Source organism: Acanthochromis polyacanthus, chromosome 12 (assembly GCF_021347895.1).
Source record: "Acanthochromis polyacanthus isolate Apoly-LR-REF ecotype Palm Island chromosome 12, KAUST_Apoly_ChrSc, whole genome shotgun sequence".
NCBI lineage: Eukaryota > Metazoa > Chordata > Actinopteri > Pomacentridae > Acanthochromis > Acanthochromis polyacanthus.
In genome coordinates, this window is record NC_067124.1 from 22,911,343 (window position 1) to 22,926,442 (window position 15,100).

The 15,100-nt window shown below is 40.0% G+C and overlaps 1 protein-coding gene across 1 annotated transcript in view; it reads left to right on the plus strand.

The window, feature by feature from the left end:
• The window catches only part of si:dkey-22o22.2 (neural-cadherin), a 165,843-nt gene that overhangs the window by 138,473 nt on the left and 12,270 nt on the right, over positions 1 to 15,100 (plus strand). The window contains exons 21-27 of the mRNA XM_022216146.2: positions 4,157 to 4,341; positions 4,824 to 5,062; positions 7,878 to 8,155; positions 9,407 to 9,621; positions 11,642 to 11,769; positions 12,050 to 12,177; positions 12,746 to 12,857. Of these exons, the coding sequence (XP_022071838.2) occupies positions 4,157 to 4,341; positions 4,824 to 5,062; positions 7,878 to 8,155; positions 9,407 to 9,621; positions 11,642 to 11,769; positions 12,050 to 12,177; positions 12,746 to 12,857 (1,285 nt within the window). The remainder of the gene's footprint in view (positions 1 to 4,156; positions 4,342 to 4,823; positions 5,063 to 7,877; positions 8,156 to 9,406; positions 9,622 to 11,641; positions 11,770 to 12,049; positions 12,178 to 12,745; positions 12,858 to 15,100) is intronic.

Genomic DNA, 15,100 nt, shown 5'->3' on the forward strand with positions numbered 1-15,100 from the left:
AGGTAGAAAGTGAAGCATAGAGGTAGAGAGTGAGTCAGAAATATGGACAGTTTGGCCTGGAAAGAGATCAAGGAATGGAGTGATGAAGAGACAGACTAAAATAGTTACAAGTAAGGAGGTAGCTGGTTAGCATGTAGCATCTTTTGCAACTTGAATTTCTTGCCAACTGTTTGAATCCATCTGCACTCACATCTCATGAATTTACCACACAACATCAGCAAACTCTAATGCAAAATTGATGTTCACTTTGTTACGTTACACAAGTGGATTTTCACATTGTACTGACATACTAGCAACTAATGACTAGTGTAAATACTGCACAGCCTGCAACAGAAGATGGCTAAGAAAAATATAATGTATAGGTTCTTTGATAAAAGCTCTTGCAGTAAATTTTCAAGCTTGTGTAATATTTCAGCCGTTCTTCAGTGCTACTAGCACTACAAACTGAATTCCACCCATCTAACTTTTAGGGTTTTGTTGTTAATTTACATTATAAAAGGTCATTAAACATGCTTGCTTTTAGTCAACGCTAAACTCTAATGCGTCCATTTTGCTACCAAAATAGAACATATGTCAGTGGCAAAAACTTTCTTCATCGACTTTAAGGACTGACATCCAGTTTTGCGTGTTTGTGATCACAACACGCTTCAACAAATGTGATAATGTGACTCAAGTGAAACAAGTTAGAATGAGAGCGCTGGAATCCCCTTGAAACTGATATGAGCTACTTCCTTCTAGTTTGTGTGAACTGAACTTTGAGCCAGCTCTTGCACGACGCTGTTTATATGTACAGGGTGACCCAAAAGTTTGGAAACAAAGTTTAACTGCAGTGTCTATTTGAGTTGGGGGTGCATGAATTCACTGTTATTTTACCCATTTTTGTTATAGCATAATAAAATAACTTAAAAGCGTAGTATTTGCCGAGTGCAATAACTCGGAAGAAAATTAATAGAACCATAAGGTCCAGGTGTGCTGGAGCATAACTTCAAAATGCAGGTCATCAGTGTCAGATTTCAAAACTCTTGATGGTAAAGTATCTGACAGTTTTAATTTTTTTAAACATCCAAAAGTACTATGAGGCAACATTTACTGGCCAGTTTGAGGAACCTTCATAAGCATGAATGAAGATCCATTCCAGAAGATACCAGTGTAACCAGTTGGTGGAAACGTTCACGTCTTTGTATAAGAAACAAACATGAACATGTCGAAATATGTTTGTTTTACACTAATCTGTTACTCTTCTGAATATATCTGTGGTACTGATTTATTGAAATAACATTATATTATTTGGATTATAGACTTTTCATTTGTTTCCAAACTTTTGGGTCACCCTGTATTTTAATTAAAAGCAACAAAAAACAAAACCGTATGCATGGAGAGATTATGTAAGTGGGACATTCAGTTTTGCACATAAAACTCTTCTTCTCTGTAAAGATTAGAGAACAGAGCAAGAAACTCTTGCTGTCGTTTGGATCCACTTAAGTATAAATGTACACACTCCTATTGTGTATACTGTGAGCTGTGTTGGATGAAAGAATCCAGAGAATGGCAATTGTAAAGCAGTTTTAGGATGTGTTGGAACTGACACAAAAAAGATTCCCTCCTAAAGTGTCCCCTCTCATGTGACACGCAGCAAGAGATGCATAAAGAAAAAGAGAGAAAATAAAAGAACTGCGCAGGAACTGACAGATTTAAAATAAAGAGGGGGAGACAGTACAAAGGTGCAGTGCGACAAAGGGGAGAAAGGAAAATTGGGACAGAGAAACAGGCAGTTTGAAGGGAGAAACAAAGAAAGAGTGAAAGAGAATGAAAGGGCAGAGGACGGGGAGGAGAGAGAGATAGAAAAGGGGATCTGACTTGTCAGGAACAGTGCTATTAATACTTCATAACCAGCGGTATTGAAAATTCCCAGTGAAGCGCGGCGAGGGCGCACTCATTTTGTTTGATGAGGCGAGGCTTCATGCGGACGCATTGAAAGGAGAGCCTGATTGCGCTCTCTGCCACCTTTTCTTCTAACGAGATACCTATAAGGAGGGACGACAAGAGACGACAAGAAACGGCCGAGAACAAAGGAACCACCAGAGAGAGAATTACCATAGATACCCCTGAACAACCGCCCCTCATCGCTGCATCCAGCAGATAGCAATTTGTTCACAATATGGATCCGGTTTAGGTTGAATGTTATTTACACACTGAAAAGATAAAACTGAGGAGAAAACATGAAGAAGCACAAAGTGTTCAGGTGAAGCGATGGAAGCCCCATTGGGCCAATCACAACATGTCACCATGCAGGGAGTCAACCCAAGCTGCATGTTGCATATAAAAACCAAGAAGATAGCAGCTTCCTGCCTCAGCAGACAGTAATTTGTTTGGAAGTGATCTGTATATTATATCTTTTCATTTGTTCTCAGTCGGTGAATTGCTGTGACAGGATTTGAAATCTTTGAAACGTGGCATCATTCCAGGAAACGGTACACAAGAGTTTCTCCTGCAGCAGCAGTGCAGGTTTGATCCCAAACTGATTTTGGCCTCAATTCAGCAACAGTCAATTAATCCGTCTGGAGTGAGCTCTGAAGGTCGCCGCAGAGTGAAGAGGTTAAATAGTTACATGAGCCAGTGGCACATATTCTGGACCGGGTTTGGGATCGACTGTGAGGTGCAGCTGCAGATAGTGCCAACATTTTCCAAATCAAACCCCCCCCATATGGATCCCTGTTTGACAGCTGACCTCCATCTGGTCAGAGTTTGATCTGAGAAATCCCATCTGAGCAAGACTTTATCCAGAATTAAGATCTCATGGAATAAGAGATGAATCTGAGCCTCAGATCAGACATCATTTCTACCCACAACATTTATCAGATTCCACTGCTAATCAGATATTTTCTGCAGAGTGAGATTTCCATTTAGGTTCTTGCTTCTTCTAAGCCTTCTAACAGTGCATCAGTTGAGAATGATATTACTGAACCCTAACCGCAATTCTGCTAAATTAGATGCAGCAGAAATAAAGCACAACAACTGCTACATCCATTTTAGTCATACTAACACAAGGCAACTTCTTCAGTGACTGTGCCACACTGGGAAGCCTTTAAGAACACATCTATGTTTCTACAACAGATGCTGCTTTGGTCTCAGTACAGGAGTTTCCAGTATGTTAGGGGTTAATAAACTTTACTTCTGGCGTTCTTTTCTGACACCAGTGTTCCTAAATCTGATATTTGGCAGATGACATAAAAACCATACAAATCCACTGTTTGCTCCTTCTGAGATATTTGCATGAGGCCATGGGGAAATGTTTTTGTCCCAGTTTTGAAAGACTTGCTTGCTTGACAAAACCACTCATTATTTGTTTCACTCTTCACACTGCAGCGCATGCAAGTGGCCAATTCAGTCCCCAAAGAGTTGAATGTGTTCCAACAGTTTTTGAGGACAACTATATAGAAAGGCAAATACATTTCAACTAAATAGACCCGTACTGAGTGTGAGTGTGTGTCTGTGTGTGTGTTCTTGTACTTGTGTGCGCGCGCATGAGTCTGTGAGAGTGTTAATAGCACAGCTGTATTTGCCATCTACTATCGGAACATGGTTGGACATACCTGATGTATTCTTCACGTTCCTATTTGAGAAACGAGATTGCATTGCATTGCAGATGTAACTTCTGTCCAAGCGCCAGCTACCAGTAAAATCAGACATACAAAAGGCTGTCTTACGAAACCACAGCTCAGAGTTTCTTGTAATACTTCATGTAGAAAAATTCTTTATTTATTTAAATAATGTAGCCTTTAAGTAATCATATAATGAGGAATAATATGTGACTATTCTACAGTCACACCTACAACACAGCAAACAAACAAAGCTATATGCCTGCTTGATTCTTTGTCTTTTTTTCTTGGTTTCTTTACTTTTGGTTATATTGTGTGGTTACACAACACTCACTGTAGTATTTGTTTATCATGCATTGTGAGGTAGATAGATAGATAGATAGATAGATAGATAGAAAAAATAACTGCACTCCACTCCTGGTGGAAGGATCAAATGATTTGAACCAACTACAGAAGAATTATGTCCGTAGATTCTACAAAAACCACCTACATTGGAAAAAACAAGCACATTTCTCTTTCTCTCTCTCTCTCTCTCTCTCTCTCTCTCTCTCTGTCAGGTTGTTCAGCCTGAACCAGAGCTCAGGTCAGCTCAGTATCAGAGAAGGGGCTCCTCCCGGCTCGTACCGCCTGAGGGTGCGCGTGTCCGATCACAGTTGGCCAGACGTCACCTCCACCGCCCAGGTGGATGTCACAGAGCTGCGGCAGGAAGCCTTGCAGCACGCTGCCTCCATCCGCCTGACCAGTGAGTCTCATGGAGATCATGATGATGTCAAAATGTCAGAATGCACTTTCCTTAACCTGAACCTGCAACTCTTCTTGTCATGTAAAACTTCTGAAATTGCTTGACAACACCTCAGTACACTGACATAAGATGCACATTTGCACGCTCCCTGTGATTGCCATGGTTACTGTAACTGATGGGGCACGATGTTGCATATCTGAGAATGCTGCAGGGTCCCAGTTTCAGGGCTGTCAACTTCCCCAGACTCCACAATCATCAACACACACAGAGGCACGATTGGAAACAACTCCCTGTTCTTCTTCCCTTGTTTGTCTTGCTTTTGTAATGATTTTCATCGTTTTACACTGTGTTTTCTTGTTTCCTTTTAGCTCTTGTCTCATCTTCATCTCCTCTTCATCATGTCCTTATCTGTCAGCCTCCCACAAAGAGTTACAGTATAAAGCTGGTGAATAAATGTGTTATCCTTCCTTCTTTTTTTCCAGACCTGACAGTGGAGGAGTTTTTCAGCAGCATGAGTGGAGGTGAGGAGAGTCGGTTCTATCGTCTGGGCCGGATGTTGGCTGAACTCCTTCAGACTTTGCCAGAAAATGTCCAGATCTTCTCTGTGGGTGATGCTGGCCAACCGGGTGAGAAGGCACTCAATGTTTGGTTCGCTGCCCACGGCTCACCGTACTACAAAGCTGAAAAACTGCATGGTTATGTGGCAGCAAATAAAGCCAAGGTGAGGAATTAATTCAATGAATTCAAGTAATATTTTCTTGCTATCATAAGCACTGGCTGCTGATCACTGTTTTTGGATATTTACCTTTCAAAACAGCCTAACTTCATTCTCAGTGTCAGTTCTGCTTGACTGCTGGGTCAGTCATAATAACACTGTTTAAAGATTATTTTCAATTCTGGCAGAGTTTTTAAATGTGTTTCCACAAAAAACTGCATAATAAATTGAGGGAACATCCACTCATGGAAATTAACTTCCTGGATCCCCTTCAGCACATTCCTTTTTTCTTTATAAAACGTTTATGAAGTGCAATAACGCATCATTATTTTAGAGTTTATCCCAAATTAACCCCAGTTTTTTTTAACCAAGTTCCATAAAGACTGAATAATGAGCTCTGATTCTAGAAATCTCAGGAATTGACCCAAAAATTGAGATGAAAATATTACCTCTTGGACGGGCAAGATGATTTTCAGTCTCTCAAAACAATAGAAAAAAAAGCAAAGTAATTGAAAATAGTGCAAACTCTAGAAACTGTTGAGTCACAGCAAAGGATGAGAGCAGAAAGGAGACGAAGTGAGAGAAACTGAATTCACGCATTCATACATGCAGTACAGCAGGCACTCAGAGACACTGAACACGCAGTGTAAACCATAACTCCCCCGACACACACGTACAGTGAAAGGTAAAGAACGGGGGTTCCACACTGAAGTGCAGACACATTCCTCCATCAAGAGGCTGTTTAAGTGATACACTCTCCCATATGCATGCACAGATGCCAATGCACGCTTATGTAGATATATATGAATATTTCAGAACCATTAAAAGTGTGAGAGCTGCTGCTAATGTGAACTCAGTGAGGGTGATGACAGTCAGTGAACTGTATGTCAAGGTCATGTAAACTCTCAGCTGCCTCTCGCCTGATGTTTTGTTAATAAGTCTCCAAAAAAAAAATAAAACTGCCAAAGGAAAAATTATAGTGCCAAAAACGGAAGGCAACCTACCACAAATACAAAATGTTCTGCTTATTCAAAGACAGATGTACAAGGTACAATGAAATAGTTCTGAAATTGGGCAAATAAAAAGCAAACCCACACCTGATTTAAATTTGGCAACTATCCACTTTTTTTTATCCACTGCTCCTGCTACACTTGTAGTTCTCCTTAGAAGTCCCATTCTTTATGTGTGTCAAGTACCATCAGCAGCACTTACTGGATCTCCTCTACCGTTTAGAGTGATCACCCTTCATCTTAAATTTAGTTTTAGGAAAGAGAAAGTAGTCACAGCTAAATCTAGTGAGTAGGACGAGTCGGGAGAAAGAATTGGGCTAAAATCTTTGCATGTAAGCAACGTTTTGACTGATTTCATGCTTTTTTGTTTACTACATAATTCCATATGTGTTCATTCATAGTTTTGATGCCTTCAGTGAGAATCTACAAAGTAAATAGTCATGAAAATAAAGAAAAAACATTAAATGAAAAGATGTATGTGTATGTATGTGTGTGTGTATATATATATATATATATATATATATACACACATGAAAACACTATGTTGATAGTGATAACCTTCAACACTAGACACACTTTTTAGTTTTACATTAGTGTCGACTGCATATGCTTAATGTTAATGTAAAACGAATAATTGACATAATAAAAGATAATATTTTAGGGTTTAAAAAGCATTCTCATTGCCAGCGAGTCACAAGTTCAAGCTCTGAAGCCTTGATATGTTACATCATAGTGTTAGGACAGATGAAGCTGTATCTCATGTTTGAATGCAACTTCTTTCAAAAGACTAATGAGCACCCCCAAAACAACAATCATAGCTATGCAAAGTGTTCAGTATAAATAACAATACAAAGCACACAGGATGATTAAAAATAACTGGTGCATCAAATGCTGAAGAAGAAAGGTGTGTCTTTAATTATCTCGGGTTAAAAGGAAAAGTATCTTGGCTGATATACAACAAGGATGTCAGATAAATACAGGAGTCGGCACAAAAAAAGACAATGTTCAAACTGGCTCTGGAGCCAAAAAACTGAAACCCTGCCTGGGGAGTGTAAGTCACTATGGATAAGAGTGTCAGCTGAATAACTAAACTCCAAAAAAAGAAATACACACAGTTGGAGAGAGACAGGAAACCCTGAGGGACTTTGATGAAAACCTCTCACCCATAAAAGACAAAACGAGAGAAAAGAATCAGGATGACAAGCAGGGAAACGGGTGAATTTGGCAACAGAAAGCAAATGACAGCAAAACTTTAACAGGAAGGGGAAATGACAGAGAAACACCAAAGTGCATAAATAACATTAGGGGGAAATAGAGTAAATTCAGCTCACACTGATGCAGGTAGACCTCAGATCAAAGACGGCTGCTGTCATTCTCTGAAATTCTCTAATATGTTCAAACAGTTCACGACTTCTGTAATAGTTTTAGTTTTCTCCCATGCTAGTTTGAGTTTCACTTATTTTATTGTTAGTTATATATTCACATAGTTTTAACTTAATGTTAATCTAGTACTTAATCTGCTTTAGTGACCTTTTTAGGGTTAAGAGTTGCACACATGTTATTTTTTGTTACACAAAATTTAAGCTGTGCTTCAGATTTAGTTGGTGACGTTACTTTTAGATTGTGTCTAATTTTTGTTTCAGTAGCTTTGTACCATTTTAGAATTTATTCATGCTAGTTTTGTATTTCATGCGAGATCTGGTTACCTTCATTCTGTTTTTTCCATGCTCATTTTTTTCTGCATTTGGTGAACAGTTAATCTTGTTTTGTGGCTTATTAACAGAACTTGATTTTTATTTCAAACCTTGCAGCTGGAGGCCACGTTGGGTGTGTCCGTCTCCCAAGTGGGTGTGGATGACTGTCCCCACACAGACTGCAGTCAGTCCGGAGGCTGCAGCAACGAGGTTTCCTTCAGCCAGGCGCCGGTGGCTCTCAGCTCTGGTAACATCTCTCTAGTGTCGCTGTCGGCTTCCTCCATTGCTCGATGTGGCTGCAAGGGCCGAGAGGCGATTCACCTGCCCTGCTCCTCCTACCCCGTCAGCCCCTGCCTCAATGGGGGCACCTGTGAGGACGGACCGCTGGGCTACCGGTAGGTGCAGGAACACTTGTTTATTTTTCATATAATCCTAATGCTGTAATGCATCAAGGATGAGTTTAAATATGAACCTTCTGCCAGTCAGGCTTTCACTAAGTTATATAAGTGAGATTGTTGTGAATATGGAGCTAATATATTCCCTTTAGGATGGCTTACACTGTCATCTTTTGTTGTCAAACTTTAACAGCCTCTAAAAGACTGTTCCTTTTGAAACTAACCTGCACTAAAAGCGTTATTATAACAAGAAAAGTTTTTCTTTATAATGAGATACTGTGAGTCTTTTTTTCTGACTTTTCTCACTGTGGCAGCTCTGTGTTTCCGCACTTTTCACCTGACAGCACTGATTAGACGTCTGCTGGTTGTTCATCTGCCGCAAATTCAAGTCCCCAACTGTTAGAGTCACCGTCTGAAGCAGGCAGAAATTTCCCATTTGTTAACTGATTAACTCCAGGCGAATCTGTCAGACATTTTAAAGATTTAATAAGAGAAGCAGTGGATTTCTCTTGGAGTAATAACACTCCAAAGCCTCATTTTCCACCGCGTGTACAGTAGTTGACTTTGATTTGTCGCGTCACTTAAAGATATTGGATGAAACATTTCATTTGCTAAATCTGACAGACGGTTCTCACTCCTTCTCACTTTTACTTTCTTGTGCTCTTCAAAAAGAAGCCCATTAACACTGGCAAATATACATTACAGTTCTTTCTTACATAGCAGCTTTTCCTTTAAGGTTGCATCTATTCCGTTTCTGTGACTGTTAGTCTTGCCGTCTGTTGATCTCCCGGTTAATTTTAACGAGTCAGGGAAGAAATGCTGCCACAGAAACTGACACAGATTTTGTAATTGGTGTAACTCGGGTCATGTTCTGTTCTCAGTCTCGTGTTTGGCGTAGGGAATTTGTTTAACACGGTTCAACACAATGAAAGGGTGGATTTTGGAAATAAAAAACATCAGTGTGCTGTCTTTGAATTTGATTTTGTAAAGAGCCGAATTAAATTAAAATATAATTAAAGGATTTTCTCACTCAGACTTTGGCACATTGAGGGTAGCTTTGGAAGACAAAATGAACAGAAAATACATGAATGAAAAAATTCTTGCAGGGATAATCTGATTCAAATAAATATTTCAAAAACAGTAGCCTTGACTGAAATTTAAACTAATATTCGCTGTGATGCTCCACAAGCAGGAAAACCATGTAAGAAGAGATGTTGGAATATTACTGAAATATAACTCTCTATCTCTCAGTTGTCAGTGTCCTCCTATGTTCGATGGTCCCGAATGCCAGCAGACCAAACTCAGCTTTGGCGGCCAGGGCTATGCATGGTTCCCTCCCATCATGCCTTGCTTCCAGAGCCATATCTCCCTGGAGTTCTTGGCTGAGTCGTCCAATGGGCTGCTCCTCTACAATGGACCGCTTGGTCCCGTCCAATCTGGGGAGCAGGAGGACTTCATCGCGATAGGTGAGTTTACCGCTGAAATAATTGTGCTTAAAGCCACTATGAATGGCATCTAACTGAATTTGGTACAAGCGTTTCTGCTTCCCTTCTACTGTTGGTAACATGACAAAGCACAAGTAGAAAATCATCCATGAACATCGACACAACTATAGAGTCTGACTATAGCGTGCTGGTCAAGAGAAAAGTTTGGACTTTATAGGTAATGTGCGTAAATAATTTAGAATCACGGTTTTCTGACCTCAACATAGAGCTCTCTATGGGTTGATCAGTTAAATACATGATTGTTTAAAGGATGTTAATCACCCCTTAAAGTTGTAATTGCTGTTGGAAATAAACTAAGTAAATGTCAATATTTGTCACAGATTGCATCAGATGAGATTGACATGTTCAGATGATGATGCAATATTGTGTCAGCTGTTTTTTTCAGCTCTATAGAAACACTGCAAGAGTTGCACTTATTCCTTCTTTGTATCAGAATAATTCCAAGTGAAGTTTTCATTTTGTTTTCTATTTAAAATTATAAACTAAGGCAACTTTTGAAGCACGTTTCTGATAACCTTTCAGCCATAAATGTTGGCCATTGTACAATCATTGGAAATAAAATGGATTATTTTGAGAACACTTGACAAATATTAGTTAGCTTTGCCTTAGCTATTAAAAAAAGGCCTTTTGTTTGCACTTCTATTTGTAATATAAGGCATCAATAGAAAATACCATTGTGAAAGAAGGACTGGCCTGTACTGAATTCCTAAATCTGGCCTCATTTTTTGAAACTGTGAATGCCTCTAATTTGAAAACTACATTTCAGGAAGATTCGAGGCGTTATTGAGTTCAGTTCAATTAAAATTTATTTATATAGCCTGTAGTAAGGTGAGGACCTTACAAATTTTAAACAGAGAACAGAAAACCCAACTATCCAAAGTTTCCTTTGGATTCCATATGAGCAAGCAGTCAGCGATGGTAGAACCAGAGAAATAAAATCTTTAACAGGATGGAGACAAATAAAGCTCCAACAGAACCAGGTACAGGGAAGGCAGCCATCTGCCTCGACCAGTTGGGATGAGAGTTATTGTTGAAAGGTTCAAAAGTGTTAGACAAACAATTAGAATGACCAACTGACCTACAATCAATTCTAAAAATAATAATAATAATAATGACAGCATGCTAGATCACTCTGAGATTTTTCCTGCAGTTTTGTTTCTCATGAGTAGCTTCTGGCAGGCTGTCTGTGTGGATCCTTCACTGTTCTAAGAATACTGAAAATTATGCTTGAAATACACCGCCCTTTGTACAAAGTTGAAACATTATTTTTGCTTCAGAGTTCTCCAACAAACATACTAATCTCACAGTGCTGGTGGGAACGTGCCGCAGCTCTTCTTTTTCAACAAACAACAAAGCGTTCACCAGTCCGCTGCTGTAAAGACAGTTTCTCAGTGGATGAAGAGCTTCATAAACTAATGTCAGCTCCCAGCGGTGCTAGTCTGGTGTTAACGGATTAGACTGCAGATGGCCTTTCAAACGCTTCTTGCATAATCTTGTGGCATTAAAGTTATGTAATTATCGAACTTCAAGCTGTTGCTGCGTCAATCCGGGGACGGGAAAATCAAAGTGGTCGCAGTATTGATCTCTGTGGAGCGTTTTTCACTTACATGTTCAATAATGCGACTGTGAGGTTGATCGGGTCAAACTCACTCATCTGATAGTGACAGCAGTTGAGAGGATATTGGAGGATACACACACACTCAGAATTGATGGTGGGGGATTTCTGCAGTTGTTGATGGGATTCAGCAGCTTACACAGCAATACAGAGAAGTGATGTTCGGGCAAGCATCAACTTTCCACACACCAGAGGCAAAGATCTTACTTTGAGTTTAACCACTGCTCCACTTGATGTAAACAAGTACTTTCTGACTTACTTTACACATTTCTTACGGTTTTTTTGATACTCACAAGCTCAACTTTATTCCTTATAGCAATTCGATTTGTGATTTTTGTCTGACATTTTACTCACTTTCCCATCCAGAGTTGAGAAACGGGGTTCCAGCTCTGAGTATAAACTATGGATCAGGAACACTGACCCTGCAGCTGCCACCCAAATCCACCGTCACCGACCGGCGTTGGCATCGCATTGACATCATCAGTGACAGAAAGGTATTAATGGATGTGGCTGGTGATATCAGACGCATGAATGGATGACTGGAACTCTGTTTGATCAATCCACATAGATTATATCAGTTGTACTTGGAAAGGATGTTTATCAAAATATAGAAACTGCAGCAACCTGCAATCTTTCACTATGCAGTGTACGAGTTAGCTGACTAATCACAGAAGAGTGAGATAAGGAAACTCTCCAAAACAAGAAAGAAAGATGGATAGCTTGAGACCCTTTGTTCTCTGCAGCAGTAAAAATGAGTGAAGTGTTTATTTTCAGGCCGTTCAGCTGATCCTGGACCAGTGTGGTGGAGTGGCAGTGAATGAGTTGGAGGGTGTCGGAGGAGAGGTTCAGGATATAGACCAGTCCGGCTGCAGAGCTGCAGGAGAGACACCTGGGAACCAGCGGTAAGAATAAGCCTGGCCACATTAAAGATCTGCGTCGCTGCAGACACAATGTGAAAACTTCTGTCAGAAAACTTTAATTCTTGTCTCTTTTTTTCTCACCTTCCATCTCATCCCTCGTTTTTTACATGTTGCTTTTCCTCCTGTACCATCTATTCCCCTGAATCTTCCTTTCTCACCTAATTTTCCCCCTCTATTTAATCCTAATTTCTTTCCATTTTCCACCTACTACTGCTTTGTTCCTTCCTCTTCCCCTCCCCATTTACCCCTTCCTCTTATATTTACTTGTATATATTTTCATATCTTCTCCCTCTCTTCCTTTTCCTCTTTGTCAAACTCTGCATACCCCCATTTACATATTACATATTTCCATCCTCCACTTTCTCTTCCTTCTCTCTCTTCTTCCTCTTCTCATTTGTTTCATTTTTCTATCATTCTTCCCCTACTACTCCACATCCTGTTGCCTCTTCCATACATTGTCCTCCTCTTTCTTCTCATGTTCTTTCGTCTGTGTTCTTTCCTTCTTTCATGTTCTCCTCCTTCCTTTCCTCCTCCTCCTCCTGTCCCTCAGGTATCTGAATGTTTTCCAGCCTCTTCAGTTGGGAGGTGTGAAAGACGTGTCTCCTCACCGCCGTTACCGCAGTTTCACCGGCTGCATCCGCAACCTGGTGGTCGACAGTCAGGTAACACGACTGTGCATATGTTATTGTATTATTTATATTGTGGGGGCATAAATCTGTTCATCCAGTCACATTGTGGGAATATAAACCTTGTTTTAAGGTTCAAAATCAGGCTTTGGTTAAGTTCAAGGTAAAGGTTAGGGTTTGGAAAGTGTTGGTGTCGGTTGGGGTAAGCTGAGGTACATTTGAAATGAATGTAAGTTAGTGTAATGTCCTCTGAAGTAATGGAAACATCTCTCTGAGTATGTGTTTCCACTCCACAGATCATTAGCATTTCCCATGTGTGCGTATGTTTCTTGCCTTTAAATGCAGTTTTAATGTCTGTAGGTCTGTATATGTGTGTGTTTTTGCATGCATGTATTCACTCGTACTCCTCTCAAGTCCTCGGTGGGTAGTGTGTGTTTGTGTGTGCATGTACCATGGGGACGGTGGTCAGACAGATGGTGGTCTGAGCTTGGCTCATCAGCCAAGGCCAACATAACAACATCACAGTCCAAAATATAATATAAATGAAAAGAACCTCCCGCTTCCTCCTCATGCTCCTGAAATTCAGCAAGCTGCCGCGGCTCCTCTGCTGCCGAGTGAAAACCTCAACAAGCACCCAAAGATCCCAAAATATTCCCAGCGAAAGACTTCAGCCAGATTTTAAACAAGAAGATGTGGAAGCATGTTAGCATCTGCCCACCATTGCAGTGAATGTCTCTTTCTACCCACAATCCCTTGTGTTTTGGGGTTGTTTCCTGCAGTCAGTGGAGAGGTTGGCATCATGATTTCACTCTTTTTACGGATCACCACAGCTGCAGTGTTAAAGGGCTGATACTGATTCAAATTGGGGGGGGGGGTCATCATTTTTTTAGCAAGCCAGTATAGAATGTGTTTCATTTTCAATCAATTTTGAATTTATTTACTTTTGAAAAATTAAGAAAGGTTTGTGTGTAATAGATTCTAGGATTTTGCTAAACTCACTTGTCATTTCCTCTCTGTGTATGTAAGGTACATAGTGAGAAGTGTTTTTCATTAAATAATCCCTTCCTAACTTGAAATGGCCTACATGGAACACTACAGTATTGCTTCCTTATTTTGGCTTCTAGGCCAGGTCATGTTTGCAAATGAGAATTAGTTCTCAAACATGTTTACCTGGTAAAATAAAGGTCAAGTAAAATAAAAGAATGTGACGATATATGAAGTCCCACCCCTGGAGCTCAAGCACACCAGCTTACTTAGAACATGGCTCAAGCAATTCAAAACTGATTCAGGCGTACATGTTTAAACCAGAATTTGTTTTTTGAAAAAGAGAATGATACAGAATACATCATCCCTGCTAAATATGAAACCTTGGCTGTTTCAATATTTGTTTTTAGGCTGTCTGACACTGAATGTGTTCTAGTGTATGAGAAAGACTATATGGACCTATGAAAAAAAGAGCTTTTTATCAGAAAGGTCTCTCATTTTTGAGGTTTATGTTTTGTACCTCCTCAGACCACTCTTTCTCAGTACTTATCAATGTTGCCCACAAGCACTGTGCCAGACCTGCTAAATCTGAGATTTTTAAATATGGTAAGCGTGATGCCACTTGAAGGTATCAGCATATTACCAGGATTCTTGCTGTTATTTGGCATCAACAGAGTTCAAGTGAGTTCAAATAACACTCATTTGTGTTAAAATCACATTTTAGATGTACTGGCATAATTGTTGCTGTTGCCGAACTACAAATGAGCACATTTGGAGCTTTAAAGAAATACCTAAATTGAGAATGATACTGCTATTGCATTTGACTACATTTTTGCAGCAGTGTGCTGTTAGGACAGAAGTATAAACCTTTTTCATCCTTTGGTCCAGTGCAAATATTTAGAAATGATGGTTCAAAGAGACTGAATGATTATGTGTAGCGGTCCTCTCACCTTTCCTCTGGTGCCACCATCAGGACAGAATCTCCACTAGTGCAGAAGGAATGTCAAACCATTAGAAGACTAAATGTGAAATTCACTGAGCACAATTACGCTCTCCGGAGGAGGAAGGCTTTCATATTCCATAGCTTGGCTTTCACATGGCCAGTGTTTTTATGACAAAAGAAAGCTGCTTTTCAAGACCTTAAAAGAAAGAGAAATATAATCCTCCGTTGCGTGCTTTTCTTTGCTTCGTTCTCAGAGCTGCTTTCTTGATTCCTTCAGAAAAATTCAAAACATATTTTGGAGTTCATGCGTTAAGGTGGATTGACACAGCGCAAAATGCAACCAGAGAACGGC